The sequence below is a fragment of the Melospiza georgiana genome, chromosome 3 (genome assembly GCF_028018845.1).
Source record: "Melospiza georgiana isolate bMelGeo1 chromosome 3, bMelGeo1.pri, whole genome shotgun sequence".
Lineage (NCBI taxonomy): Eukaryota > Metazoa > Chordata > Aves > Passeriformes > Passerellidae > Melospiza > Melospiza georgiana.
In genome coordinates, this window is record NC_080432.1 from 96,999,440 (window position 1) to 97,025,673 (window position 26,234).

A 26,234-nucleotide genomic window follows, 5' to 3' on the forward strand; every position below is an offset into this window, starting at 1 on the left:
ACTACCACCAACATCTGCTGAGAGTAATGTACTAAAAAAGATCTGAATGGCAGAATTCCTTTCTAGCCATCAGAACTTTAGGTCATGTGTTATTTTTCATCCTGTTCTACACACCTTAAAGTTGGACTTATCAGAAAATTAGCTTATGTTGCATTTTCTCAAAGCTCCTAACATTTATGAATTCAACTTTTAAATATTCTTTTTTAAAAAAAGCAACTTAAGAAATCTTTTACTTGTGTTCATTCAATTAGATTGGTAAAAAACTGGTATCAACATCTCAGCAAAGCAAAAACAGTTGCATGAAACTGCTTCTGCATTCTCTCCTACTCTCACCACAGCAAGCTATGGAGAGGGTTAGTTGGGTGAGATATAAGTAACTCCTTTCCAAGTATCATCCATGCACCCAGAAACAAAGAGCTTTGAGAAAGTAAGGTCACCCAGCTCTTATGGAATAGTACAGAAACAGGCAGAATACAAAACTTCACCTGTTATTAGACCAGCTGCACCAAGACCACCAAGACCAGAGGTTCAAGGCCATTGTTTAAAGTATCTGCATCAAGAAGTGTCAGATGCTGGCAGTGTCCCACAGGTCAGGGAAGGCCTGCTCCCCACTACACCCCTACAGAGCTGAGTGCTCAGCACACTGCAAAGCAGCAGACCCAGCCATGTTAGTACAGCTGTGCTGGTTATACCAGCCCAGAGGATGAGCACACTCAGATTCCAGGAGAGGAGTCTGTGAGACACAGCACCATCAGCGGGATAGAGCCAGAGGTGCAGCTGCTGGAAGGGTTTGCTTTCTGTCAGGAGAGACTGCTTGTTGACCCTAATGCCTCCTCCACACCTGGCATGGCCCATGCAGCTGGGAAATGGAACTATTGGTACAGAGATGCAGCAGCTTCGTTCAATCATAAGCTGCTAAAAGCAACTGGGGATCCTTGGAATGCACTTCAGATTGCCTGCACTGCATTTTGGCTACATTATGGCAATATATTTGTGTACACTGGTATTTCTGTCTTTTGCTACAGCAATATCCATTTTCTTCAGCCCTACACAGATGGCTGGAAAGAGGGTGAGTGAGGCTGATGCATGGCATGGGCAACATACAGCCTGTAATGCCAAACAATCCTGAGCCTGCAGTGAAGGCAGGGGCTTCCTTTCTCTCCAACAGTTTACAATATAGAAACTCTGGCAGAGTTTGCCTTGTTAGTGATTTGAACTCTACTTATGAGCCAATTTCTGTTTGCAAGGATAAAACGTAATGAAAACAGAATGAACCTAACAAAATTATTTAGCAAAGCTACTGTGAATAGGAGATTGATGAAAGATGATTTTCAAAGCTTCCTTGGCACAGGTTACAGCTGTATTGAGGGTTGTTCAGTGCTTTCAAACTGCTGGCTGTAAACTTTGCAGAGGGCAGTATTCAAAGGCAAAGGAAATGAGATCAAGAAATTTCCCCAGTGGAGGCTGAATGGAGACAGCCTACTGGAAGCTATATCAATGGGTGGCTGTTATGCATACAAGTTACCATAAACTACAACTACTGCTATAAAAAAAGAATAACAATAAAATGAAATCATGAGGTAGGCTTGATTTTGACTTTGAACATGAGACAGCAGCATTTTCTTATATCATACAAAATACTTGCAGAAAGCTGTGTAAGAAAAAGAAAAGCCATGGTTAATACTACACAAAATTCTTTTTACTGTCTTAATTTTCCTTGTCCACCCAGCCACACTAAGTCCCTTCATGCTAGAAACAAACTTTCTCTGTTTTTACAGTGTCCAGAGTATTTAAACACCAGGGTAATATGAGTGCAGAGTTCCTATTCTAACAAAAGGCTTTCCTCTTCCTCTGCTCCCGATTTTATTTTCAATTTGAAAATTGAAAATCCTGCATTGAAACAAGTCTTGTTAGAAAGAGTAACATGGGTCCTCGCAGCAAGAGGATGAGCCAGGGTCACCTTCTCACACATAATAATCAGTAAGTGTGTTGTCAGTCAGTGGATATTTGGCTCTTAACATGAAGGACAGCAATTTTTTTTGTGGTTCAGTACCAACAGGTTCATAGGCAATAGCAGCAATAACAGAGCAGTGGAGGTTAGAATTTTACACACAACCAACTATACAACTGATAACCAAAATTAAAATATCATGTGATCAGAAATATCCCAAGATCTACAAACCTAAAATTAAATTTCCTGCTCTAACATGTGAGGAACTAAGATTGAGAACAATGAGGCACTTGCAGACAGAGACTCAGCTGTCTTCTGCCTTTCTCCTTCATCCAGCCCCATGACTTTATCCTGCTGCTCCAGAAAGATTTAACTACAAAAGCTTAGGTCTTGATTATGTTTTTATTATGAAACAAGGAGGTGAAAGTAATCAGGCAGTGTCAAGATTTCCAAACTGTTGGGTGGCAGCAATTATAACAGTGTTGGCCTTTTTCTGCAATCTAAAGGGCTTTTTGGGGTTGTTGTCTATTTATTTTCCTTGCCCATCAATTCCTTACTGTCACTATGACAACAGAAGCCTGTAACACAGCTGCAAGGGAAGAGAAAGGGCGAGCATGCTCCAGCTGAAAGGGGTGAAGTAACTCAGCCAGTGGGGAGCAAGAAGGGAAAAATGATGTTCACGAGGGAAAGAGAAGAAAATAAAAAGCCAGAGTGCCTCTTCTTTCCCTGAGACTCCTCTATCACAGACAGGTTGCTCAAGAAAAATATTTGTCATCACTGTAATTTGAAATAAAACAAAAAGCAAGAAAACAAAAGTCAGAGGTAATGGCCCTAATGCCCTCTCCTCTTACTATGAATGCTGTCACCTGACTTCAGAATTTACTTTAATCAAATTACCTTCAGACTTAAGGACATGTAATGACAAGAGATTCCATTTGAGACACCAATTGCAGCACAAAGGAATAGGAAAAGATGAAGGTCAAAGAACTACCACAGATAGTGAAGGAAATTACCTGAGTCAGCATGCCTCATTAAACATGCACTTGTTGGTGAATTCTTACTCTGCTTCAACACACATCTCTCCTCTGGGATCCAGCCCAGCATCCTCTTTACTTTGTTAAAATGCAAAGGCATAAACTAGGTGTATTGGATCTGTGTGGCCACGATTTTGGTGGTGGGGGTGGGCTACAGGAGTGGCTTCCATGAGAAGCTGCCAGAAGCTTCCTCAGTGTCCAGCAGAGCCAACACCTGGTGGCTCAAAGATGGATGTGGAGCTAACCTGATGGTCAATCAGAAATGGTGGTAATGCCTCTGTGATAACCTAGTTAAGAAGAAATCAAAACAAAAAAGTTGTTGCACAGGTGTATTTGGGGCCAGAAAAGAGTGGGTTAAGAACATGTGAGAAGAACAGCCCTGCAGACAGCAGGGTCAGTGCAGAAGGAGGGGCAGGAGGTGCTCCAGGCTCCAGAGCTGGGATTGCCTTGCAGCCCATGGCAAAGCAGCTGCGCCCCTGCAGCCCATGGGGATCCACCTGCAGCCTGTGGAGGAGCACACACCAAAGCAGCTGGATGGCTGAGAGGAGGCTGTGAGCCCGTGGGAGGCCTGTGGAGAGAGGAGCCCTGCTCCCAGGATGGAGCAGCCTGTCCTTGGAGGACTGCACTCTGTGCAAGTGACCCACGCCACAGCAGTCTGAGGGAAGCTGTTGCCCAAGGGATGGATTCACTTTGCAGCAGTTCAGAGAACCTTTGATCATGAGATGGACTCACACTGGAGAAGTTTGTGAACTCTGTATCTCTAATTCAAGCCTGTTTTGCCTGTGACAGTATTTGATAAGTGATCTTTCCTGGTCCTTATCTCAACCCATGAACCCTTTGTTGCACACTTTCTCTCCTGAGTCCAGTTGCAGAGGGGAGTGAGTGAGTGATTGGCTTTGGTGGGTGTCTGGCATCCAGCCAGCATCAACCATCTACACTAGGATTAGGGGTATGTTATTTTCTGTACTACAGCAACATATAGTAATGAAAGCTTATTTCAAAGGTAAATTTTTGTTATTGAAATACTTGAGGCTTTTTTAGAAGCATACAGAAACTAATATAGCAGCTAAATATGTATTTTATTTACAGTTACAAAAATATAAATCAGGGATGTTTAATAAACCATTAGCATGCAGCCATGGCAAAAGTAAAGCATTGCCAGTGTATCACATTGCCATGTATTCTTTTTTCCTTAATACATTTTCAGCATTTACACCCTTTCCTAGCACCACACACTAACTTGAGCTAAATATCTGAGGCAGAATTCTTTGCCATCTAGCTTTCAAAGTCATCTTCCAGAGGGTTTTTTGGGAGTTTGGGGTAGGGCAGGGGGGGATGTGTGTGTGTGTTTGTTTTGTTGCTTCGTTTGTTTGTTTTGATGAGGTCTGCCAACATGTTAATGTCAGACACTATCACAAGAAATACTGAACAGTGACATTAAAAACTCATGATTTGTACCATGCGTTCTGCAATAGTCCCATATGCTTGTGAATATACTGGCCTTTGGAAGATGTAAATAGTTACAGATAGTGGTAGTTAGAAATGACTGGTTTCTGCATTGTATATAAACCTAAATTAGTGAGTCATACTTACAACTTCAACTGATAGCCCAGTCCTGTGTTTAAAACCCTCAGAGGATAGCAGTGAATCTCTAGGTGAATTCTACACTCACCTTCAGGAGGTTCAAACTTGTTTGCTATGAAATCAGGAGAAGTGATTACTCTGCTCTAGCTGGCTGCTTGACAGAGCACAGAATTTGTCTGTAACACCACTCCAGGACACTGGTAGTCAGGAGATGTTTTCCTGAGTGCCTGCCCAAGTTACACCTTAAATGTTTATAATTTGTATCACACTCAGTACACTAGAAATATTTCCAAGAATACAGCACTACACTAAGTCAGTTTTTGCAATGCAAGTACATCAGCAAGCATCTTCTTTCAAGCATACACTTAATTCCTTAAAATTAAGTATGATAAAAGTTAAACTCCTAACTAGAATCCTTGACAACTCTTAAATCAGGTGTCATTTTAAAAAGGAAATCTTCTCCTGTTCAGATAGAAAAGAAATAAAAAATTTTCCAAAGTAGTATTAGAGAAGCTGATTTAGGTCTTTCTTAACTTTTAATATAATTCCAGTGATGCAATCAACTCACAACAATGTCAGTCTACATATAAACATCACTGGATCTAAACTTCTATTTTTTCTAAAAAAATAAGCCAGACTTAACAAATTATTAAAACTTTATCTGAACTCTGGAAATAAAAATAGTTATTTAATCTTATTCAATTTCTGAAAGAAAACCTTGGTGATTTTATTTATTAAGGAATGTCATTGCATCTATCAACAAATACAAGGTCTGCCAAGAGGATATAGAAGGAAAAAACATCTAAGTACAGAATTCTTCAGCTACAGCTGTCCTAGATCTCTACTTGTTTGTGGCATCTTTCACTGTAACTGATTCCAAAATGTCAAGTGCATTTAAGCTGAAGAAGAAACAGGCTGTAGAGAAGAAAGTTTCTTAACCTCACAGACATCTCTCCTTCCAAGCTATTGATTAATCTCTAAACACCACAACATTTTGAAAAAGCTCATAGTAACAACCTCAACAGAGGTGTCATTGTTACTACAGTTTGCTTTCTGATGATGACAGCCACATGAGAATTCCTGAAGTTGTTGACGGCTCAGAAAAATCTGCCATTCACAAACTGGGAGCAATACACTGATTTCTGCAAGGACAAAGCTAAACTACAAAATGTTACCACATGTAATTTTATCATGCAAAGATACATTGTTTTAATACTAAACAGTGGCATCCAAACAGGCAGAGAATTAAAACCAGAACACCCAAAATTAACTAGGGGAAGTCATCAATAAAAATTATAAAGACTTAGCCTAACTATTAGAAATACAAAAGAGCCCAAACTATCATATAATCCCTCCCTGCTGAATAATTATTGAAACAAACTTTTTAAAGTAATAATTCTTTCACACTATGTTTTCAACCTGCAAGTCCATGCCACCCTTACTAGAAAAGGAAAGACCCATGGTAACAAATCTAATGAGAGAAGGAAAGAGAAGCTAACCTCAAAGAGTTATAAAAGTAGCTGAAAGCAGAACAGTAAAACCTTTTTTTTCCAGCAAGTTGTAAAAAACAAGCTACACATCTGTATATCAATCCCATTCACTTATTTATGCTATGATTTGAAATATGATTTGGTTCACCTGTGCAGCAAAACACTGGCTATTCTGCTAAGAGCTGTACTGTAGCATTTTTCATTATTCAGGTACACTTAAAGAAGTAATGAATTAGACAGGATTTTTGTTCATAAGAATCCTTTAGAAGGCTTGTTATTCTATTAAAAAAAGGAACAAAACTGGAAAGAATTTTATTATGTTTAGTTTGCAAATGCAGAATCCTTACTCTGAAGCTGACACAATTCCTCCAATTAGTCTTGATATAAGTATTGGATATTCTCACAGAAGTTGCCACAAGACCCTGGACAGCCAGTGCAGGAGCAGCTGACAGAAGGCACTATGAGACAACCTGATTTGCAGGAGGTTTTTTTATAGCTTCTTCTCTCAAATATAGGATTCAGAAAAGCAAGTGTTCTTAAACTACTTTGTTTTCAAGAGAAGTTGAGTTTATTTCATGTTGAATTCTTTCCTGAACTCTTTTATTTGAAATAAGTACCATTGAGTACTGTTAAACATTTTGATTTACAGTTAAGAAGCCTGACACAAACAATATTTACTATAATATCACTGAGATAACTGTATATATGAATGAGCTGATTTGGAATTAAAGCAGAAGACTTTTTTAATTAACTGCTTATTGTAGCTTTTGTCTACTATCACACCCTCTGATTAATTCGAAAACATATCTAAAACATTAATATAGTATTAGTTTTTTCAAGGGTAAAGGGTAAAGAAACACAAATACTATATGCAGTAGTTTATATTCTTAAAAAGATGCTGTGAAAACGGTGATACCTAAAGGATCTACAAATATGACTTGAGGATTGAAGTAGATATCTTAGAGCAATACACAAATGAACCTGTTTAATCAAAAAGATTAATGGTGACTTGATTACTGTGCTTCTTTGAGGAAAGAAAATACTAGTTAATAGAGGCCCTTCATTTCAATGGAAGAAGGCAGAAAAAGGAATTTTCAATTTTTTTTTTTATTCAATAGAGTGAGACCAATTAACTGTTAGCACCAGAAAGCAGTGGAGCCTCTGTGACATCTTTGAAACGTGAATAGCTTCTTTTGTTTGGTTTGGTTTCTTCTAAACACAAAGTGCTGAACACAACACGGGGTAAGACCTAACAGCCACAGAAGATTAAGTTAAAGGGTCTAATGAGTCCTCTGGTTTGAAGGCTACAAAAAGATTCATAATGTTGGAGTTTCACAACTGGTGCTACCTACCAGTGAAAAAAGTTTGCTGCTGACCTTAGCTGCTTTAAACATATTGCTCCCTTGGTGTGCTTCTGTGAAGTATCACATTCCCAACCACTTGCCAAGAACGTAAGCAGTCAACACATGATTCATAACAGCATCTCTTAAAAACAAACACAGGCTTAAATCTTCCTGAAATGGCTGCCTTTAAGTGAATCAAGATGCTACAGACACATAAGAGATTACCTGAATTTTCTTCTCCCCTTTTGTTCAGAAGCTATTCTGGACATCATTAATTTCATCCTGACAACATCAACCGTAATGGAACTAGCAGTTTAAACAACAATAATAATAGAAAAACCCAAACACATTTTAGAGCTGATAAGAAATTATTTTATAATTTTAATTAACTTCAACTTCTAAACCATTTCTCAAAAGCAGCTGATGTTGAAATACATACTTTAGTGACTGAATATTTTGGTCTTCCACACAGCAATTTACCACAATGAAACATCAGCCATGGCACATCCATTTCTCTTGACGATCATGTCATGTTTGCTTTCTTTAATTTATTGAGAGGACACAGCAAATCACAGTGATGCATAACTGAAAGATTATAATCCTAAAATAGAGTCATATTATTTTCATGAGGCAACAATGAAAATTTGGTAAACAATGAAATTAATTTTTGAGTCAGATTTTTTTTTAATTGAATTTCCATATCATTAATTCCCCTTAGTTCTGGGCTAGAAAAGGATGACACAGGAACCTTTTCTTATCCAGTACATAAACAATATGCTTACATTTTTAGGAAACAGTGGAAGGTTACCTGTTGCCATATAAAATATATCATATAGATAGTATCAGCATTAAAACAATGCATACACCAAATCTCAGCTTCACTTTATGGAGCTGATCCTTTGGGAATACCTGGCACAATTCTAAACATAACAGATTTATTTTATATATATATATAAAATATTCATACATACAGTCATCCATGCATCCTCTTTTTCCTTCAGTGTCAAAGGTTCTCATTAGAGCTTTCCTTTATCCCTTCAAAAAAGATCTAATACAACTAAACCTAGGTGAGCAAACTAAGTAATCCATAGTGTGTTTAAGATGTTCCTTTAATATTTTATGAGCACTACCTGAAATTACAGACTTTATCCTGCAATAGGTTTTATATGTATGCTTAAATGACATACACAAGTAAAGTGAACCATGTCCCCTCACCCTTGCAAGATTAGCACACATCTCCAATTGTGCAATCCTTATTTAGACAAAACAAATAAGGGTCTAAACTGCAGCAAGAAGGATCTATCATTAAAGGGTTGTGAAACACTAGAGCAAGTAAGAGCCACAGATTAAATGTCTTCACTTCAAATTTGTTTTTTCTTGATTCAATGACAAAGTGCATAGCCAAATAACAAACCAATCCAAAAGTAAGTCTCCCAGAATTCCAGATCCTTTGTTAACTGTTTAAAAAGTAGCTAAAACCCAAAACTTACTCTTCCTGAACAGTGAAGCTGGGATCAGCTAAGAGCATTCTCCATTCAACACTTAATACTATCACTAAGCAACACTAGAAGTCTACTTACTATCATGTTTGAGTACACTGGTTTTGAAATACTACATGAAAATATTAAATCTAAAAAATGAGCAAATGAAGCCATTGTTCAATACTTTATCCACTGTAAAACCAGGCAGGTATTTATATGACTCTAAAAAGAGACAATATAACCCAACCCTAAATTCTGTTCTGCTTAACTGCTTTGCAATGTATCTAACATCTAATTATGTATAATACTGTATCACTGCAACATCTAATATGCACCACACATAATCTGATTTATTCATAGATTTTAAACAGCAGCTGAGTAAATTTGCCACAAAAATTCCATGCTAATGCTGTAAGGATATATCTGCAGTGTTCAGTATGTATCCCAGTGTTCTACTTAAAAGCAACTTAAGTCCCTGCATAAAAGTGAATTTACCTACAAAGTACTATGAGACTTCATTTAGTCTTATCAGCAAAACACAGAAGAGGAAGCATTCCTCTAATATCTGAAAGGAAAGTACATGAAATAATAAACAGAAATTATATGGCATGGAAAGAGAGAAAAGATGCTTCAAGATCACAATAAGCAGCTTGAATCTGACATGCTGGGAAAGAGAAACCCAGTGAACTGTCCAAAGACAATTCTGCAACTAAACAAAGTTAAGGGTAAACTAGAAACAGCTTCTGAATTACAAACATGAATGCTATGTAACTGAGAAGAGCACAACCTAGAAGCTCTAAATTAGAACATCTTTCCATTCATAATCCAAAAGTTATTACGATCTACTCTTATGTTACTCTGATAAAGTTACTTCTTTGTCACTCAAAAATGGTCTTTAAACCACTGCATACCAAGGAAGAACATTCTTGATATGCCCTTTGTCATCCTGTATTTTGTTTCAGTCCCTTGAGCTACTTTGGTAGCTTTACTTGTACTCAGACTCTGACTGGAGCTCAGAATAGACTATAGACCAAATTTCCAAGCTCAAAATTCACCCCTGTGGGTACTGTTTACAAAGACAAGCAGAATTTGCCTTTCTATATCTGCAAGTTATATCTCAGGTTTTCCTTGCATTTAAGGCAATCTCCAGGCTGAAACTGACACTGTAGTTTAATAACTGCTGCTTATCAGGTGTTTCACTTCAGCTGCCTTACCTGGGTATCTTCTTTGCTATAGAATGTCCCTAGTGGCCAACGACAGTGACACACAATTCTGGACAAACACATCCACAGGAACACAGCAATTGAAAAAACTAAATTCATTTGTCTTGTCTAAGCTTGGCACATCTTTCTAAAGACAGACAGAATCAACTGAATTCTGGCAATGTCATTCAGAAAACCATGTATTTAACAAAGGTCAACTTAGAATCCACTTTACAGATTCTGTGCTTCTTCTCTTGTATCCTTTGACAACATCAAATATTGTTTCTGAAGTTATATGGTCACAGTTTCTCATCAGAAAGCTTTTCAACATTAAAGGATTGATACACCCCCCCTACCAACTCCAATGATGAATACCTGTTCTGAGGGAAGCAAATTTAAAAGATTGTTAAGCCTTTACTGAATTCCTCAAAACATCAAGGGTAGACATAGTAAGACAGTTTTATCTAACATTTATCCTTGAAAATAATTTGACTGCGAGCAGGCATAATATGAGTACACATGTCACTTGAGTGGGAGGAGCTAAAGACTTTGTCCTAAGTTAGGTGCTACATAACTTCATAAGATCTGTGGCACTGCATGGCTACCACCAAACGCTGAATCTAGTCCAGAAACCCCAAACAATGGAAATGAAGCCATAGGGAAGCACATCCTCATTGTGCTTACATTGCAAAACAGTGACACCCACTGGCAGCAACAGTTTAAATGCCTTATTGTTGCAGTCTGAATCTACTTGATAAGAGCTGCTAAGAAGTTTCCCTTCTGAAAAATTAATTACAGTAACAACCATGCAACCTTACCTGTTGAGTCAGCACTACTGCCAGAGTTTTCAGAAACTGCATTACTAAGAGCATCTGGAGTAACTGCAACATAACCCTCTGGAGGAAGATCCACTGTGTAAACTCTTCTTGGAGACGTAACTGTAGCATCCTTATCTACAAAAAAGAAAATCCAAAGTATCTGGCTCAATATTGGGCTCACTACAGATTTTCTGAAGTTTTTCCAACTACAGCAATAAGTGATCTTGAAAATCCTTACAGAAGGTCAGCTGAGGAACACAGAAATTACCCTATGACCAAAAGAACTGCATCAAATTTCACTGCATCTACAAATAATCAAATACTCCGTGGGTTAGTTCTTTATAACAGAAACATTTTTTTTCTATTGTATCAGACAAATAAATCTTCTCCTCTATTTTCAAAAGAAGCTTCCACTTACAGTGATATTTTAAGAGAGACTATTCCCTATTCAGCATGAGCACACTATTTCTTTAAGAACTGCTTCACAAAAGATGGAGGGATGGAAGCTTATTAGGAAGTGACAGAAGCAACAGAAAAAGAATCACAAACTGTGGTTTGTCCATTTGCACACTGCTTAGTCACAGCCTATACTTCTCTGAAGGGCAAAGATAAAGGAAGTTTCAAAGTCACACTTGACTAAGCCTCAGCAGTGCCTGCCCCAGAGGACTCACCTCCTCATCCTGCTCTACTTCTTTCTGGGGCAGGAGGGGAAGTGCCAAGGGCCAGCTTTCCAACTATTTCACGGCATAGGAAACTATTTGTGTTGATGGCAGCAGTCTGTTTTTGCATGATTTGCTTCCCCTTTGAAAGGTATTTAAAAGTACCTGTAAGAGCAGCAGTAGAAACCTCATTTGTTCACCAGACAGGCAGTGACAGACACATCTCTGCTCCATCCACACCAAGTCAGACTGTACTTCTGTGCAGAGTAGTGACAACAACAGAGATCAACCACACTGAGAAAAAACCTTTCCAGAAGGCCAGGATTTCAGGTGTCTCCAGATGTTGCAACGTAGTTTTAGATGGCTCAGTGTGAAGTTTTTTTAATTTTGGATTGTTGGGCTTCTTTGGTTGTGTTTGTTGTTGCTTTGTTGGGTTTTTTAACACTCTGTAAGTCAGCACAGACACAGCACTAGCCTTCCCTTTTTGGGGGCAATTTGTCTCCCTAAAACACAGAGCTAGCTGTTAAAATGATATACAATAAAAACGTTTCTGGCAGGTGGACACAATCAACCTCCTTACACCACAAACTCGTTTGAAGGTCCCAGATGATCCAAGTCGATCACCGAGGTGCAGCTATGTGCAACTGTGGTTGGACTAACTCCTAAATATTTAAAATGGGGTTGCATCTGATAGATCCCCAATGAGAATTACTTCTATATTTCTAATGCGGAATTTAACTATGCACTCACATTTCTCAGACAGTTTACTTCAAAAACAAATATTCATTTCTGAGCATTCAAAGTACTTCTGAAAACAACACTACTGTTTTCATCATGAGGGAATAAATTTGGTTTGAAAACACATTAGAATAATATCATCTTTTTCTTGAATGAGCCAGAAAGTTTCCAGTATTGATAATACTTACTTAGAGGGATAATAAAGGGAAAGAAATAAATAATAGAGAATGATGAAGAGCAACTATGCACTTTGGAAAAAATCCATTAAAAATTAACATGGGATAATTATTCAGCAGATCCTTTCCATGTAGATGATGCCAAATCATTGAACTAGAAGTACCTGCATTGACTTTTTTCTCTCCCATTCAGGTTGATTAATGATGAACTGCTAATTAGTGACAGTTTAAAATTATAAGGATGTATAAATGTTTCAGTTATTCCCTTCTGAAGGATTTCAAATTTCCCTTGTTTTCCATTTTTATTTAGGTTTTGTAAAACAAAGATAATCAGGAAAACTCTAAACTTAATTTACAATAGCCTTAAAAAACTCAAATCTTTTAATCATATAAGCAGTAACTATATTGAGATAATAACCTTCTAGACAAAATAGTTACACATAACAGAATTTGAGGAACCATCTGTAACAACAATCCTACAAGGAAGAACAGTTACAAATCCTTCTATGGAAATGACTGATGACTCAAGACTATATTTTTTATTTTACCTCTTTAAATGGGAATCTCCAAATTACATATTTATTCACACCAGCTGCATCTTTAAGAAGCTTGCAAGCTCATAAATCAAGAATTAATCTTCGCTAATCTTGTGCAAGTGTGCTAAACCAAACTGCTACCATATCTACATCTGGATTTTTGTAGCCTGGGGCCAGAGTCTCCTTGAGCCAAGAAGAGATGTGTTGGTCAAACAAAGTCAAACATTGCTGCAAAGAAAATGGCCGAGCTTATAAAACTGCGACATAAAGAGGGTTTTTTGATCAACAAAATTAACAGATATTAGAGATACTTAAGAATCCTCCCCTTCTACTAGTTAGAAGTAATTAATCCCATTTCTGAAGTTTTATTTTATGGGAAAAAAAAAGCTCCAATAGCTAAAGGTCATTTACAATGCCCCCAAAAGAGTAAACATTTTTCTTTAAGGCAAACCAAGAATACAGAATAAATGTTTTCAAACTCTCTAGCTTCTATTCATGCTCCCCACACAGAGATCCACAGGATGAAACTCCATGTGGTGGTTTGTGCACAGAGTAGGGAAAGGCATCCTACACCACACCATTACCAACATTACATCTCCAAGCATGTTAGTTGCTTGGAGCTAACTAACAGCTATGTTATCTCTTACTATCTTACTACAACCCGGTATCAGATCTTTTTAGAAGGAGCTGAAGGTAAAGCTTCCAGCCATACAGAATTGTCAACTACCCAGTCAGTCAGTCATCTCAGGTAGCCTCTGCATTTTGTTAAGTTTATTTTTCAGCATCTTTAAACTATCCCCTACTCACAGCTCAGAATGGTGGCACTTAGCACTAGCACAGTTTCCAGGCTGCCCGAACACCAAGCATGGTTAGGCACACCTCAGACATAGACACAGCCAGAGCACAGGTTCATAGTCTGGTTCCTCAGCCTGCTGTAAGACTAAACCTTGGACAGAGACTGAATCACTTGGAGGTTCTGTGCTGGGTTGGCCCTGGCTAGCAGCCCAACACCAGATACTCACTCATTCTCCCCTCAGCAGGCTGAGGGTGGGCTGGCTGACAATGGGGTGAACAGGACTAAGAGAGCTCACGGGTCAACAACAAGGAGACCACAACTGCAAAAATCTTTCCTCAATGGCTCTTTTCACTCCCAACTTCACCCCTATTTCTTCTCACTGCAGATCATACCCAGTTCCTTCAGAGAGAAAGAGCAGTACAAGGAGGTGGGGGTAATGTTTCAAAGTTTCTGCTGTTCCTTACTTTCCCCCCACAGGGGTTTTCCATGGGCTGCCATCCTTCAGGAATATTTACTCAACAACAGAGTACCTTCTCCTCCTCTGACCCTAGGGTTTCCACTGTTGCCACTCCATTTAGTTCCTTCCTGTCTTGGGATTGTTTTCTCATTTCTTAAAGAAGTGTCCCCTGGGTGCCCCTGCCTCAGCTGTGGGCTCAGCTGTGCCCTGCAGTGGGTGGGCTGGAACTGGCTGTGTCCAGCACAGGGCATCCCTGGCCTCCCCTCAAAGAAGTCCCACTGCCAGTGACTGGACACCAGGACCCTGTAAAGTTTTTCAATCAAGACAAAAACTTTGTCTTACCTGTGAAGTGCTTCTCTGCAACTCAAAAAGCTTTGATAACTCACCCAAGTTTAAGCTCCCACAAGGCAGAACTCATAAGAGCAAACAGAGAATCCAAGTCAAGATAGAAAATCCTGCAGCTCCCCCTCCTTCCCCAAACAACTGTAAGTTAGCCCAATCTTACCAAGATTATGATCTTTTCCACAAAATTACCCCTTAGAAACGCCCAGTTATCATTTTTCCAAACAGATGGAAAAAGTTCATCCCTAAAAATAGGTCTTTATAGAACAGCACACTGTCCTGGTTCTGGCCAGGACAGTTAATTATGTTTTACAGCAGCCAGGTGCAGTGGCACATGCCTGTAGTCACAAGCTGCTGGGTAGCCTGAGCCCACCTGACTACTTGATCCAGGAGCTCTGGGCTGCCCTGAGCTGTGCCCAGAGGACATGGCCAACACACCAATGTTACTCAGTGCCACCTTAGGTCACTTCCAGGGGCTCTTGCTTCCAAGAAAGACGCTCCTTTCCAGTCACAGGGAATGCCTGTCAGGCAGAAGAGCTGTATGCCATCGTTTTTCAGCGTCCTGGGCTGAGGTGAACATTTGCACGTCAACCACCTTCTCTTTGTACATTACTGTTATTAGCATTGTTGCTGTTACTGTTTGTTTTCTTATGTCATTGCTGTTTCCAGTAAACTGTTCTTTCCAGCTATGACCTCTGCCTTTTGTCTCCCAGTGGAGAAGGAGAGGGGAGCAGCTGATGGTTTTCTTTTTAGTGGGAGTACTAAATTTGGGAGTACCACTCCTAAACCATCCTACACAGGAAATGAGGAATTGATGCTGAATCAAGGTCGGAGTAGTTCAGTTTCATATCCTCTACAAAAGTCATTATTGGTAGTAGGCATTTTCTGGGCAGTGTTACAGTAGATATGACCAGACAAAAATAAGGCTTGAATGAGGTCTGTTATTTCCCTTTAAAATTTTGTATTAAAGTATGATTTTACTTAGTATGTAAGCTAGAATATGACCCTATTATAGCTATTCCTCATTTTTATTGCATACAAGTGAGACTATGACCCCAAAACTCTTACAATTCCCAAGGAACATAAAGACCTTGTTATCTGTACACAGTAACTTTCCCTTCATTGACTAGCAAGACAAGCATCTATGAAGACAGGATTCAAATCCTGGGCAAGAGTCATCTCCTTCAAAAAACCTCATAAACTGAAGTGTACCAAAGGAGGTATCAGTGACTATTTCTACATACCTTCAGTGTCCTCCTGAACTACAGTACAGAAAAATAAATACTTTTCCTGTTGATCGATGTGAACACATCAAAATATCCTTCAATTGCATGTACAATTCCAGCGAACCTAAATACCTACCCACTCCTCAATGTATACTCATTTTTGTTCAGACAATACCCAAGTTCCTGGACATCAAGCTATTCCAGTCTAGAAGGTACAATAAAGTAACCTCAGGGACATGAGGTGCTACATTATGTACAAACAACCTCAGTTCCCAGGCTGACTTAGCACAGCCTTGTGCTCGTCTCACACACACTAGAGTGCTTCCAGACAGAAGCTTTTTGTCTTCTGTGCAATTGGAAAGTATGCTCCTTTTCCTTGGAGGGTGGAACTCCTACTGCTTGACCACAGGTTTCAACAGTATTCTCTCCCTCACTACTAGAGAAGTCACACTGGGTGGAAAACAACAACAACACAAAAAGAACAAATGCTACCAGTCACTACAGACTCTACCTCATTATCCTTACTAAATTGGAATAAACAAGAGCAGTCACTCACACCACTTCTTGACAGAAGATGAAATATATATTCCTTCCAAAGATTCTCCATATTTTTCTAAATACAAAAAAAAGTTTTCTGAATGACTTTCAGATAGCCAGTTATCTCAAATACTGTGTTTTTACTGTTATATATTTTATTAGCATCAATACATGTAACAGAATGCTGAAGAAGCTTGTTCTTCTGCAAAGTTCAGAGCTGTGAAATTTTTTAATTCTGAAGATGTCTGCTATTCTTTATGGAAGGACAAATTCCCCTCTTTGTCAAATAAAATGTCAAAATTTAAAGTTCTATTCTAAATGACACAATTATATACATTTAAACAATAAAGTGATAAAAGACAAGTCTTTTAATTTAAGAGATACATGTCCTCGGGCTCAGAGAATCCTTAAGCAGCAATGTTGGAGAACATTGTGGGGAAGGAGTACAATACACTTATTCCAATCCTCTTTTTCAAATAGTGATGGTCACAACATTATGCAGACAGCAGTACTGAATTTTTTGATTGACCTTAATTTCTGATACTTTATTCAGTTATGTTTACACAAAATCAAGTCCACTATCCTTTGATATTCAAGCAAAGCATGTTTTCACTGAATTCCCAGGGTGTTATTTTTTAGAGTCCTAGCCATATTACAGACAACTGCTCCCAGTTCTTAAGGTGTATACCACTTGTGCCCTGCAGCAGCTGAAACTCAATCTAGTGCATAACTACTTCCCTTCTGACTCTGCACATTCCCAGAAATTCTTCAGTTCATTGAAAAGAGAAAGTGTAAATTACAGAGGATACTAGACAAGAGCACTGAAAGAAGAAAATGAAATGAGAAAATCCTCAGAAGTGCTTCCTCATCATGGTGTTTTCCTTCCACTAGTCAAAAACCAAAAACTTCAAAAGGAAACTGAGGTCAATAAACTGAGGCAGACATTTTTTGTCACAGAGAAAAAACTGATTAAGTGCAAATCCTTCTTACTCTTATTTTCACTCATTATTTGGGGAAGATTCTTTTGCTTTTTACCTATGAACCATTAAAATATCTACATTTCCTTGGAAAAAGTAACGAAAACTAAGCATAAAACAAAGTGAGACTGAAGCATGGAAAAACCAGGGATCGAGGAAAACAAGAAACAGAACACTTTTCAGACGTGAATCTGACTACAAGCAGATGGGGGAATTAAATTTTTGCTGTTATCTGTTTTCTGAAAGTTGAATATAGCAGGTAATGATGAAACAAATTATACAGCTAAATGGTGTAAGTGTCCCAAATATGCCCTGGTATATGACTATATGCAATATTTTGATTAGATGTTGAAGATTTCTAGCTCTATAAGCAGGAACATAAATTTATCTTAATGCTATGCTAGTATCCAGCTCAATTACTTCTCCTGCTGAAAATCTTCTTTGTTCAACACACTTCTCAAAAGCCAAATATATCCCTGTTAATCAATCCTTTAAAAAAAAAAATAAATGCAACAACATTGAATCTAAAAGGCCATGCCTAAGTTGCAATTATTTAATTATCCTCACTGATGAAGTCATTATGTCATTACTGGAACGTACCTGAAACAAGACTGGAAAATAAATAGATGTGCTCATAAAAGTAAAAGCATACAAAACTTAAAGTTTAAAAGCTTTTGCACCTCTAAACTCACATTTTCTATTCCATAACTAGAAGTTATTGGTAACAGTCCCTTCTCATCTGTGTAAAAAACAATGCAAAGCACAAAATATTATAGAAAAGTATTTGGTCAGAACATAGTTCAGTACCAAGCTCACGTTATAAACATTTCCACTTTTCAAATTGTTAGAAGGTAGAGTTGATAGGAAACACCAGTAGAAAGCAAACTTGTGCAACAGCAGAAAATATGGGATTTGGCTCTGAATAACTATGATTTTGACAATAGCAGTGTAAGTGATAAACTCCCCAGTGTAAACTGGAGCAGGCTGTGTGAGACAACCTGTCCTGTCACCAATGCACTGAACATGACTTTAAACAAGGAGACAAGGTGGACAGCAGGAATGCTAACACACAATTATTACACTGCAGTTTGATTCCATTTAGTACTATCAGCCATCTCTAGGTGAAACAAGGCTCTTCAACAAGCCATTTTTCTGTTTCCTTTACCATGATAATTAGTTTTCCTGCAGTTTGTTAACACTTAGAACTCAAGCTGGCATTTTCTCCTCTATGTAGGTGACTGTTACACACTGTTAGATGAGCTTCTGACAGAGCTCAGCCAGTAGCTCACAGAAGCCTCACAGAGACCAGCAGCTCTTCCTATGACAGCTAAGGTGCTTGCAATGAGCATGTAGAAGAGGAGAGGGAGTTAGCACATATACATAAGAACACTGGAAAAGGAAGGAATCTGTCAATCAGCAGCAAACAACCCCTCCAAAACCCAGAAAAGCATTGCTATAGGAACTGAAGAGAACAAGAGAACTGTTTCTGTCACAAACCAAAGTTACAGATATTATACACACAGCCCACTCAGTCTCAACAGAGAGAAGGGTGGTGGATTTTGTTTGTTTGTTTGTTTGGTTTTTTTTTTTTTTTTTGTTTTTTTTTTTTTTTTGTTTTTTTGTTTTTTTTGTTTTTGTGGGATTTGGATTGGTTGGGTTTTTTTAGGCTGGGTTTTGGAATTTTTCTTCCCTTCTCCCTAAACCCCAGATTTCTACATTCCCCTAAAGCACATAGCTATACTGGCTTGTAAAACTGGCTGGGCAGCATTTTTACCAGAGCCACCAGGGACTGGTATCATCAGCCAAATACTCAACTCCTGCATACATCTGTTCCATTTGCACAGCACAATAGCACTGTAATATACCATGCAATGAGAGAATTTTTAAACCCTTGAGAAAAGACTATAAGAGTGTGTGACAACACTTTATTGTACAATAATTATAATCTCCATTGCTCTTTAACTTATTCACAATAGACAGCTTTTCAAAGTAATTAACTAAAGCAAAGCTGAATTGTTTAACAAGTCTCTAAAGTTGTTTATTGCATTAAGTACTGCTAGAATTTAATTTCTCAACCATGAGCACTTCATCAATTTGATCAACTAAAAGGCAGGGCAGTTCATGCATATTTTTTAGACAAGTTTTGTCTCCTAGGCATTTCTGTCACCAGCTTAAGTTTTCTACAGTAAAACGGCTGCAGGAAGACAGGATTTGTATGAGGAAGGACACAGGTCCTGGTGTCCTAGCAATGATTCAAATGCAGTACACTGTCAGCATCAATAACTTCAGTGGAACAAATAAGGAGAACACAAAATAATCACACAGCTGTACTGAATTTTGACATGAATTCCTCACATAGGGTAACAGTGCTGGAATAGGTCACATTTGATAAGACATTCACATTTTTATTTAATTAATAAGTAGTAAATTGTGTTTTGTCCATTTATATAGCATAATATGGATTCCAGCTTTTTTAGAAAACTAAAACCTATTACTAGCAACAGCTTTGTAACATTCCTCACTATTTCTTACTTAAATAAATGAAGGAGAAGGAAAGTTTAAGTTATCTCCACAAGATCCAAAACTCTGGCTAGGCTCTCTGCATTTCAGATTCCCTTTTCAGAATTAGGGAAAAAGCAAAAATCAAAAGTGGCACAACACAATTTATACTGACAGATATTTAGTTTGAATGCAATTATCCTTCTTCAGCAACTCTGAAATGTTCATTTTTATAAGGAAGATGCTAAATACTGATCAGTAAATTCCAAGTCCTATAAAAAGTAGTTATAATTCTGACCAAGAAAAAAGTCAGAGACTAAGGAGGCCATTTCCTCATACCAGGGAAGGCTGAGGGAACCTCCAGAAAAGATGCCTGAGAGGGGACCTCATCAATGTGTGTCAGTATCTAAACCATGGGGTGTCAAGAGAACATTTCCAGGCTCTTCTTAGTGGTGTCAAGCAATAGGACAAGAGGCAATGGGCAGAAACTGATGCAGAGGAAGTTCCAGTTGCAGATGAGGAAGAACTTCTTTACTGTGTGGGTGACCAGGCACAGGAACAGATTGCCCAGAGAGGCCATGAAACCCTGAGCCATGTGCTCTAGGATGACCCTGCTTGCAGGGAGGCTGGACCAGATGACCCACTGTGGTCCCTTCCAACCGGACCCGTTCTGTGCCAATTCCACAATTAGCAAATCTCTCGTTAGAAGCATGCACGCCACTTTTGAATATATACTACAAAGCTATTAGAAATAATTACTGGGGTTTTAAAATACCAACAAAAAAATAAAGAAATCACAGAATTGCAAACCTCATGACTTCACTATATTAATCCTGGTTGCAAGCAGACCTGGCCCTAACAAAGGTCAAAAACTAACAAAACCTTGGGATAGAATTTAGCCAAAGCCCATAACCACGTGAGCAATTTCTATTTTGAAATGCTCAGTCTTTTCCCAGATACTTTTTTTTCTGTGATACAGCAAGTTTTAAAGTATTTTTAAGGCAGCATATTCACAAAATATCCTTAGTTAAGGGAAAATTTCTCTTATTATAGGAGCTTTCAACTCTCCATTTGCTCTTTTAATGCTTTGCCTTTCACAACAATCAGGTTCACTACTTGCGTGGAACTTTAAAATGGCTTAAGGTAATAAAAATGTAATCTAGACCCTCTTTAATTTTATGCTGAAGTAGGAAAAAAATCTTTTACTACATCTTTTGAAATTAAAAATGATTGCTCTTGCAACAGATGAATCAAGTTCCTCAAGGGGGGAAATATTTAGAAAGTTTTTTCTAATTGTTCTGGGGGATAGGAATTCCTACTTTGGTTACACACATTTTCTTACTAAGTATTTTGGTACAAAAGGGAAAAAACTATTTAGGACAACTATAATCCAAAGGGAAGGTGTATCTTACTATCTATGCCCTAGAACTAAAATTTGGCACACAGGCAAGTGCTTTGTTTTGGTTTGGGGGGTAAGATTTTTGGTTGGCTGTTTTGGGGTTTTTTTTGTGGGGGAAGGGCAGGGTTTGTATTTGTCTGTGGTTTTTTTTTGTTGTGGTTGGTTTGTTTTTAAAAAATATAAAATTTCTCTTTTCAAGCAAAAAGATATGACTACTCTTCTTCTTTGGGGTCCAGAAGAAGCATGACATCTCTGCATGTTTTCTCCATGCCTAACAGAACCACCACCTTCCTGAAGAAAACACAAATACCATTCAAACTCTCTACAGTTACAAAGGACAGTGTCCCTCAGAATTTGCCTTCCACCTCCAGTTACTCCTGGTCTTATTGTAAGCTTTGGTTCCAGAACTATGTGAGGAGCTTTATGGGATAACCCCTTCTGATACCAAACTGTTAATCATCCAAAATTAAATGAGAACCAATCATTAACATAGGTCCTGATGTTCCATCTTCTTAACAATCTGAACTTCAATCTGATCTCAAAAAAGGCAAATATTTACAGGCTATAAAAGTATGACCTTAAAAGCCTGCATCTAGAAGGACAATAGAGATATGCCCATAAAATTTCAAGGCAATGCTGCAAACTGCATTCCAATAAAGATCAGAATCTCACAGGTGGAAGGTGGTGGGACAGTTTAGCTCAGACAAATTGGTTATGGTATTTGCACAACCTGAGAGTAGCTGTTAAAGGCAAATAAGGACATTGTGATGAGTTTTACAGTAAAATCTGTTATTTAATGCTAGAAAACACTTAAGACTAAGTCAGTTTATTTTAAAAGAAATCCTCAACCTTTTATTGCTACTAAAAATGATCTAGTGTCATTTTGTAGGACTGAAATAATAAATTTTCGAACTAGGAAAGAGTATCTACAAAAACCCAAATTCCTTATTTTCCACTGTTTCTTCCAATTAGTCATCTTTGACTACTGCTACTTAAATCATCAGCTGTCTTGTAGTTATGCCCATAATCTTTGGTCTGTAAGTAAGAAGTCACTTAAAGCAGTTTATGATAAAAAAATTCAATCAATGCTTTTATGTTTTTCTTTCACCAAGGCCACAGACTTTATAGCTTAAACCTTCTATCTCTAAACATGTACTTTGACAGTCCAATGCTATAAAATCACCACATGTAAATGCAAGAGTTTGTTAAATTTAAATAAAATCACAACCAGAAAAGAATGGTTGTGTGCTGGTTTCCCAGATGGGTAAATGATTTACCTTTTTTCTTATCATTTTACCACTTCAAGGCTTTTTTTTAAAGTACTTATATGTTGAACTTGAAACAAGACAGAACCCTTTCTGTACTACTATGGCATTTTCATGCCTTCAACAGATAACAAACTTAGTTATAGTTTGCTGTTAATTTCAAAAACAGCCTTGTTGCTCTGCTGTGAAAATCCTAAATATAAACCTGTTCTTTTTACTCCACGTTTCCTATCCCATAAGCTAGATTTTCCCTGTATTAGGATACTGAATAAAAAGCCTTTCTTTCATTACTCCTTGAAGGATATTGCAATAGGAATCAGGTATAAACAAACCAGAGGAGTTATAAATCACAAGGTAAAATAAATTCTCCCCCTCACCTCCCATTTCAGTGGGAGTTTTGCCCTAATTTATAAGGAATGGTAGAGATTCACTACAAACAATAAGAGTTTTAGCTTAAGAAATTATTCCATAGTTGGGTATAATTAGCACAGCTTTATCATAGAGCAAAAATATAGCCTGTTACTTACTTGTTTTGAAAGGACCATTAGTTACCAACGCTATCACATATCATTGTACAGAATAACTTCAATGCTTTATCAACCTTTTGAAAATATGCTTTTCATTACTGACTACACAAAAGAAGTACCAGAAGTACTAATCTTGAAAACCAAATTGAGTATAAAACATATAGAACTACAGAAGCTGAAATTTCCATGCAACCTTTTATTACAGTAATGGTGTACTGGTTTTGGCTGGGGTAGAGTTAATTTTCTTCCCAGTGGCTGGTACAGGGCTGTGTAATCCAGTGTTCTGGATTTGTGCTGAACACAGGGTTGATAATACAGAGATGATTTTGTTATTGCTGAGCAGGGCTTGCACAGAGCCAAGGCCTTTCCTCCTGTTTGTACGGCCACTCTGGTGAGGAACTTGGGGGTGAGTGGAAGGAGACACAGCTGGGACAGGTGACCCAAACTGACCAGAAGGATATTTCAGACCAAGTGATGCACACACTGACACACAGAGTTGACATAATGGCTTGACCTCAGACCTGCCTTGTCACTCTTAACTTGCTTGGTGTCAATGGAGTGTTGGTTGAATCTGGTTACTGTGAACAGACCTTCTGCTCCTCTGCCAGGCACCGTGGCACTGCTTCCACAGTGATGACACAGCTCCTGTGCCTACCTTGGCCCAGCTAGCCTTCCTTCACCTTCCCTCTGCTGCTCTCCCAGACACATCTGAGCTCTGTCAGGCCTTCTGCCACATTTGCTTCATTTTCTGCATGCCACAATAAGCCATTCTTGTGCTTTGAGAAGTTATTCTTGAAACAGCTCTTCAGAGCTCCTTTGCAATTCAGACTAATCCTCTCCTCAATCCTACCAAGCAGATCCCTGAACAAGACAAACATCTGTTATTATGTAGCACACAGTTCTAACCCTACTCATCATTCTGCTCACTTCTTTCTGCACATTACTCTCCTGCCCCAGACCACATCTACAACCAGTTCTTGCCTGTGAACAAGTAAGGACAGCTGACCATCTCTCCCAGAGGAAGTTTTTATGCTCTTGTGAAACATACCCTTCTATTTCAAGACAGTTTAACAGCCTTATAGTTATGGCAAAATCAGGTTTTAGGTGAATACAAAGCAGTTCACTTTCATTCTATACTTGTGCAGAGCCTTTTACCCTCAAGTAATACCACAGCTACCCGATTTTCCAGCTCCAACTTTTGGCATGCCATTCACATTTTACAACTTTTTTGAAAAAAACAAGGACTTTTATTTATCTGTTCAAATATTCATGTGCCATGTTCATTGTATAAACACACACAACATAATGCTCTTTTCCAAGGGACTAATATGGTCTCTGAATTAATATTTGCCTTCCAATGGATCTGCATTCCCCATGGGGCTTCTGTTGTAGCATGAGGGCAGGGTCATTTATTCCCACCTATCTCCATCTGCATCTCTAGCAGCTGAGCAGAGCTATACCAGCAGAAGTCATTTTATCACTATTTAAGAGACATTATATCAAAGACAGTTACAGCTTACACTGAACTTTCATAGCTGCTTTTGCTAAATGTTGCATCCAAGCACATACACCAAGAATATTTCTTGACTTTCACAGGACCTCAAGTGTTCCAGGTATTAAGTACCACCGGCCCTAGTACTCAAATCCATCTGTTGGTATCAGCAGATGAAAAAAACAACATACTATACAGTTCTGAAATAAAGCAGCTATATTTAAAAGCATATTATCAGAAAAATGACAACACAGCCTCACCTTGAAATGATTCGCAGGGTGTATTAGTTGATGTGCTAGCATCTGCTGATGAAACCTGGACATTATCCAAATTCTTTTCTTTAGATTTTGAGCGAGGATTTTCAAGAACCACCTCCTTTTCTCTACTTGAAGTCTGAACAAGAGAAGATGATGAAGTTTCACCATAGAGTCGTTTCAGTAATTTTGCCAAGAACACTGCAGGGTAAGAAAACTTTTTTTAATATGAAGAAATGCAGTGCTTAAAAAATATTTTAAGACTTCAGAAACCCCAGCAACTAATTGATTTAAGACAGTTTCCCTCATGTTCCATGGAAATCTGTTTTGAGTAGTCTCTACCTCTCACAGGTGAAACTAAAAATAAATATATTTAAGTTCAAAACTTGAATTAGAAAAACAGTTTTAAAACACCAGAGTTCATTAGCGTGGTTACATTTAAAGTCTTCCATTTGACTAAATTTTGGCAGTAAATTACAGTACATTCACAGACTAAACACACATTAATTTTTAAAACAAGAATCTTTCCATGCAAGTGTCATAAGGCTGCTCAAAATGCAGGTCTCTTCTGGCACAGAGGCAGTGCAATTGAATTACTCATTAAAATCAGTAAGCTACAAGGATTTAATCACACAGAAAAACCAGGAGTAGACAGCAGCAGAAACACATGGTAACCAGTTATTTCTACAGAATAATCAGTATTCTTACACGCCTCTTCTTCTTATGGGCCCATTTCTGACGACACTGACAATCTGCTACAAGTTAGTCAAATGCAAGTATCATTCGATTAAAGAAATATATGCAAATAATCTACTCATTAACAAAAACCATTACCTTTGTATATATACATGTACACTTCAATAACTTAAAAAGACACACTAAAGTATAAAGTATTACTAAAAGTTTTTATCTGTTGCAAAGCAACATCTCTGGTTTCATGAATTCGATGTGGTCAAGGGGATATGGCAGTATGTGGGGGTGGGAAAAAAGACATCTGGAGAAAAATGCTATCTAAACTGCAACCTCAGATTTAATATACATTCTGTGGACACTACACAAGCAACCTGCTGCAAATTCATAATAAAATAATTCTGCCAAGAGAAAAGAACTTAAATTGTCATAAGAAGACGCAGCCCACGGATGTTTAGCAGAAAAACATTTTATAGTCCCATAACTTTTCAATAAATTACTTCACAACTGAAAAAAACCCTTCATCCTTGAACCACCAGTCCTTGATAGACAAACTGGACCTCCAGTGTACCTTGGCAACTATGCTTTCTCATGTAAATGCTGAACTGCATGCTTTGCTATGGGCTATGATTACAGTTTCCAGACAGACAGACATGAACAAGTGACTGTGCATTTTCCTAAGGTTCCCTTGCTGGGTTAGTCTACAGCCAGAAAGACAAAAATCCACAATTTGTCTCCTCTGTTAAAGAAAGTGGATGGAA

General features: G+C 38.1%; 1 protein-coding gene across 1 annotated transcript in view; it reads right to left on the minus strand.

The window, feature by feature from the left end:
- Positions 1-26,234, minus strand: part of ERICH1 (glutamate rich 1) — a 67,545-nt gene that overhangs the window by 26,454 nt on the left and 14,857 nt on the right. The window contains exons 2-3 of the mRNA XM_058021467.1: positions 24,790-24,984; positions 10,904-11,038 (exon numbers count right to left, since the gene is read on the minus strand). Coding sequence (XP_057877450.1) covers positions 10,904-11,038; positions 24,790-24,984 — 330 coding nt within the window. The remainder of the gene's footprint in view (positions 1-10,903; positions 11,039-24,789; positions 24,985-26,234) is intronic.